General features: G+C 32.1%; 1 protein-coding gene across 1 annotated transcript; it reads left to right on the top strand.

Annotated features, from left to right (window-relative positions):
- The first annotated feature begins 1784 nt into the window (after positions 1 to 1784).
- LOC111401771 (cytochrome P450 71A6-like) lies at positions 1785 to 3755 on the top strand. Its single transcript, XM_023029660.1, has 2 exons — positions 1785 to 2752; positions 2975 to 3755. The coding sequence occupies exons 1-2, from the start codon at positions 1829 to 1831 to the stop codon at positions 3581 to 3583; spliced, it is 1533 nt and encodes a 510-aa protein (XP_022885428.1). The 5' UTR covers positions 1785 to 1828; the 3' UTR covers positions 3584 to 3755.
- The last annotated feature ends 923 nt before the right edge of the window (positions 3756 to 4678 follow it).

The raw sequence follows: 4678 nt of genomic DNA on the forward strand, positions 1-4678 counted from the left end.
TATTATTCACTTTGTTGCTTTTAATATATACATTTATATGATTTTTTTAACTTAGTTTTAATTAGATTAATAACCTTAATCATTTAGAAACAAAATAACTGACTTGTTGGTTATTATTGGTTTAATTTCGCATTTGAGTCTAAATATTTCCCAACTCGTACCATTGAAAGGAAAGTGATGAACATAACAAAGGAAACAAGACAAACCATTAAAAATGTGAAAATTTCTTTTATCCACAAATGAATTCAGCAAGATATTCACAGGGTAATTGGCGGAAAACCCTCCCGACCTTTATCGCTATTGAGGAATACTCACCGACAATCGTTCAGATGATTTTTACATTTTATTTTGACCCGTCAATTTGTATTTGTTTGTCACGAAAATCTTTCTTTCCAGCATACATATGGCAAATATGTTAAACCGACTATCAGTGATCAATGATTTGATCCAAATAACTTTGTAAGTTCGGTGACTGAAGCGGCACATTTTAAAAGTTTGGTGACCAATGATTTTTTTTTAAACAAGACCAACAAAGTTTTTAATCGAAAAGAAAGAAGAAAATTTACGTACACATATTTATATATTAACTCATGAAAAGGGTAAAGTTAATTATTATTTTGATTGGAATACTTTCACAACAGTGCAAACTATATTTTCTAAATTAATTTGATTTGCGTTGTCAAAATATTTGCTTCTCACTTCATTTAATTCAACGCTATTTCTATAAAAACATTTAAAGCAAATAATCTTTAGGAATTAATACAAATTGGTTTTAATCTATTCGTAGTTATTCTATGCTGAAATTGTGTTAGCATTAAGGAGTCTTTTTAAATTTTCACAAGACTATTTTTAATGAAAAGGACATTTTGTGTTGAAGAAGTTACCTTGACAAATTCGATAAATAAAATATAAGGGGAAAATGCGCAATTGATATACTAAAAGGTAAGTTAGTGTCCATTTAATCTTTTTAGAATAAGCAATTTAATCTTTAACCTTTCATTATAGTCTCAATTAGTAACCATTGATGAAAGATGTCGAAAATTCTGATAAATCATGTGACCCTTGAATGTCCTTGCATGTCCAATGCTATAAATTTAATTTTGCTCTTTCAACTTGTAATGAGGTTAATGATCATAGAAATTTGACGCAAGTTATGTTTCTTGATAATAGTGTGGTTGTTTGCTACCGATTTGAAATTGTGAACAAACATTTCAATAACAACAAAACTCCTCGATCCTCTTTTTTCAAATTTATTTTCAACCACACTTTTTACAGAATCCTTAATTTTTATCAACTTTTTAATTAGATATTTCATCAACTTTAATAAAATTTTACAAAAAAATCAGATTTGTAAGTTTTTTAAGACGGCCATCTCTATGGAAGTCTACATTCCCTATGTTGTTTAAGTTGAATTTGTCTAATACTTTGTGTTGACTCCAAATTTCCAATTAGATATGGAGATTACTATGGTGGTTTCCTAGGAAGTCCTCAATTTATATTTTATTTAATTATTTTTAGAATTCTTAATTTTTATCAACTTTTTAATTAGATATTTCATCAAATTTAATTAAATTTTTAATTTGGGATTAAGCGTAGGCTGCAAATGGAGACTTTGACTGGAGATCGCTACAGAATTAAAGAGAAGTTTCGTAAAATATAACGGCTCATATTTGGTGGGCTTATGAGCCGCATTTTTTGATGACCTTCATGGCTAACTTCAAGATTCAACATTATATGGCGTTCAGGGAAAAGAAAAACACAGTATAAATAGAAGAACACAAGAAGATTATCATGCAAGTTTCCTCTGCTCGAGAAATCAGAAAAGACAATGAGTTCCTTTACAAATTTCATAGTTCCCGTTGTTTCCTTAAGTTTTTTCACAATTTTCCTTTTCAAATGGTTCTTTAATCCGGCTACAACAGCAAGGAAAAGGTTACCGCCATCTCCACCAACGCTTCCCATGATTGGTAATCTTCATCAACTCGGCTTATACCCTCATATTGCACTGCAAGCGCTATCAAAACGCTATGGTCCCCTTATGATGCTTCATCTGGGACGAGTGCCAGCAGTTGTTGTCTCGTCTGCTGATGCAGCTCGTGAGATCATGAAAACTCAGGACCTCATTTTCTCAAACAGGCCGAAAGTGAGCATTCCTGATAAAATTGTTTATGGCTCTAAGGACATAGCTTTTGCGCCTTACGGTGAGCACTGGAGACAGGTCAGAAGTATTTGTGTGCTGCATCTTTTGAGTAACAAGAGAGTTCAATCTTTTCGTCATATAAGAGAAGAAGAAACTGATCTTTTGATCGATAAAATAAGACAGTCATCTTCTTCGTCAATGTCCGTGACAAACATGAGCGATTTACTGGTGTCAGTTACTAATGATACCATTTGTAGAGTGGCCCTGGGGAGGAAATATAGTGATGGTGAAGCAGAAGGTAGCAACAAATTTGAGTTAATGTTGAAGGAAATTATGGAGCTAGCAGGCACTTTCAATGCAGGAGATTTCATTCCATGGCTTAAGTGGATGAATAAAGTTAATGGTTTGGATGCCAGAGTCGATAAAGTGGCTAAAGCGTTTGATGAATTTTTGTCAGGTGTAGTTGAAGATCATAGAAATAGAAAGCAAGGAAAGACAGATCGTGATGACAGCAGCAATGAAGCAGATCTTGTCGACTTATTGCTCGAAATTCAAAGGGAAAACAAGTCTAGTTTCGATCTTGATGATGAGTCCATCAAGGGTGTTATTTTTGTAAGAATATCTGAGTCTCTCTCTCTTTATATTTCCACATGTATGCGTTTGGTTAGAGATCATTGAGGATTAAATTTAAATAAATAAACGAGTTCTCTTGCTAACAAATTAAGGTTAGATAGGAGGTGGTTCAACAAAGAATAAATAAAAATCCATTCATTTAATAGAACATATTTTATAGCTTATCATATTCAACGAATTAACCTTTCTTGTTTACTACAGGATATGTTTGGTGCGGGGACTGATACAACATATACTGCTTTGGAATGGACAGTGGCCGAGGTTTTAAAGCACCCAGAAATAATGAAGAAACTGCAGAATGAGGTGACACAAGTAGTCGGAAGCAAATCAAAGGTAACAGAAGAGGATTTAGAGAAAATGCCTTATTTGAAGGCAGTGATGAAAGAGAGCCTTAGACTACATCCTCCGATTCCAATGTTGGTTCCAAGAGAATCTACCCAAGACAGTAAAGTAATGGGGTACAACATCGCAGCTAGAACTCAAGTCATCATCAATGCTTGGGCAATCGCAAGAGACCCAATGCAGTGGGAAAATCCTGAAGAATTTAATCCAGAAAGGTTCTTTAAGAACACGGCAGTTGACTTTAGAGGGTTTAATTTTGAGTACATTCCATTTGGTGCTGGTCGACGAGGTTGTCCTGGTATTACATTTGCCATGGCTATTGATGAACTGGCATTAGCAAAATTGATGCTTAACTTTGATTTTGCATTGCCAATTGGGGTGAAAGATTGGGACATGACTGAGGCCGTTGGAAGCACTGTCCATAAAAATAATCCTTTACTTGTCGTCGCCACTCCTCATTCTTGCTAGTTTGAGCTGAGAGGATCATCACTCATGTTTTGCTCTAAATTCTGTGTCATATTCTTTGCAATAAAAAATTTAATGATTCTTTTGTAATATACATCAAAATGTTTTCATCAATGAAAAATTAAATGTATTTTTGTTTCAGTGTTATCAATGAGAAAATGTTCATTCATTGTAAGAATGCACCCTTAAATTATATTCTATCTCAGAAGAGTTACGATATGTGATTCTCAAGCATTTTATGCGATTAGATAAAAGTATCCCATTTCATTTATTAATTGCCAGTAACATTTTTCAAGAGAGAATTTATCCTTGTACTGATTTTGCTGGTGGATGTCTTCTATAAATAAGAAAAAGAAATAGAAGTTGGAAAATGTAGAATTTTGAGATGCGGCTTCAAGCCACATAATAATACTTTTCTTATTATTGGTCCCAACCAATTCTGTGATGCACTTCAAAACAAAAGAAAAAAAATAATAAATCTTATAAATCTTTTTAAAACAATCCTCGAAAGAAAAGATATTTAATGTAAATAAATAACTTTAAAATAATATGCACTACATTACGTAATGTGTCATTTATGGTGTTATTTCAGTGAAGGATATTTTTGTCTATTTGACTATTTATAATGACATATTTGTCAAAAAAATAAAAAAATAAGTTGTGGATGTTCGTAACCATTATATAAAATGTAGAATATGTAAAATATAAATTATTAAAATATGGTAGCAAAATGTAATTACACGCTATATACATTGTGTATACTGTGAACCTTCAAATTAAATATTGGAAAAAAATAAGAAAAAATGAAAGGAAAAAAATAGTTTAATATTCATATTTATATAGTATAAATCACAATGGTTACAAAGGGAAAGTGCATATTTGTATTTGGGCCCTAGGGAAATCATTTATGGAAAGAATAATGTTTTTCATAGTCAGTAACTATAAAAGTTATCTTATGTGGTTGTTATTTGAGGCAACAAAATTAAGTAAAATTAATGTTTCGGATAATAAGATGTCACATATAATGACTATTGGAGTCGCTGACTACAAATAACATTATTCTGATAGATAACAAATGTTGGGAGGGTTTCTTTAATT

The sequence above is a fragment of the Olea europaea genome, chromosome 10 (assembly GCF_002742605.1).
Source record: "Olea europaea var. sylvestris chromosome 10, O_europaea_v1, whole genome shotgun sequence".
Lineage (NCBI taxonomy): Eukaryota > Viridiplantae > Streptophyta > Magnoliopsida > Lamiales > Oleaceae > Olea > Olea europaea.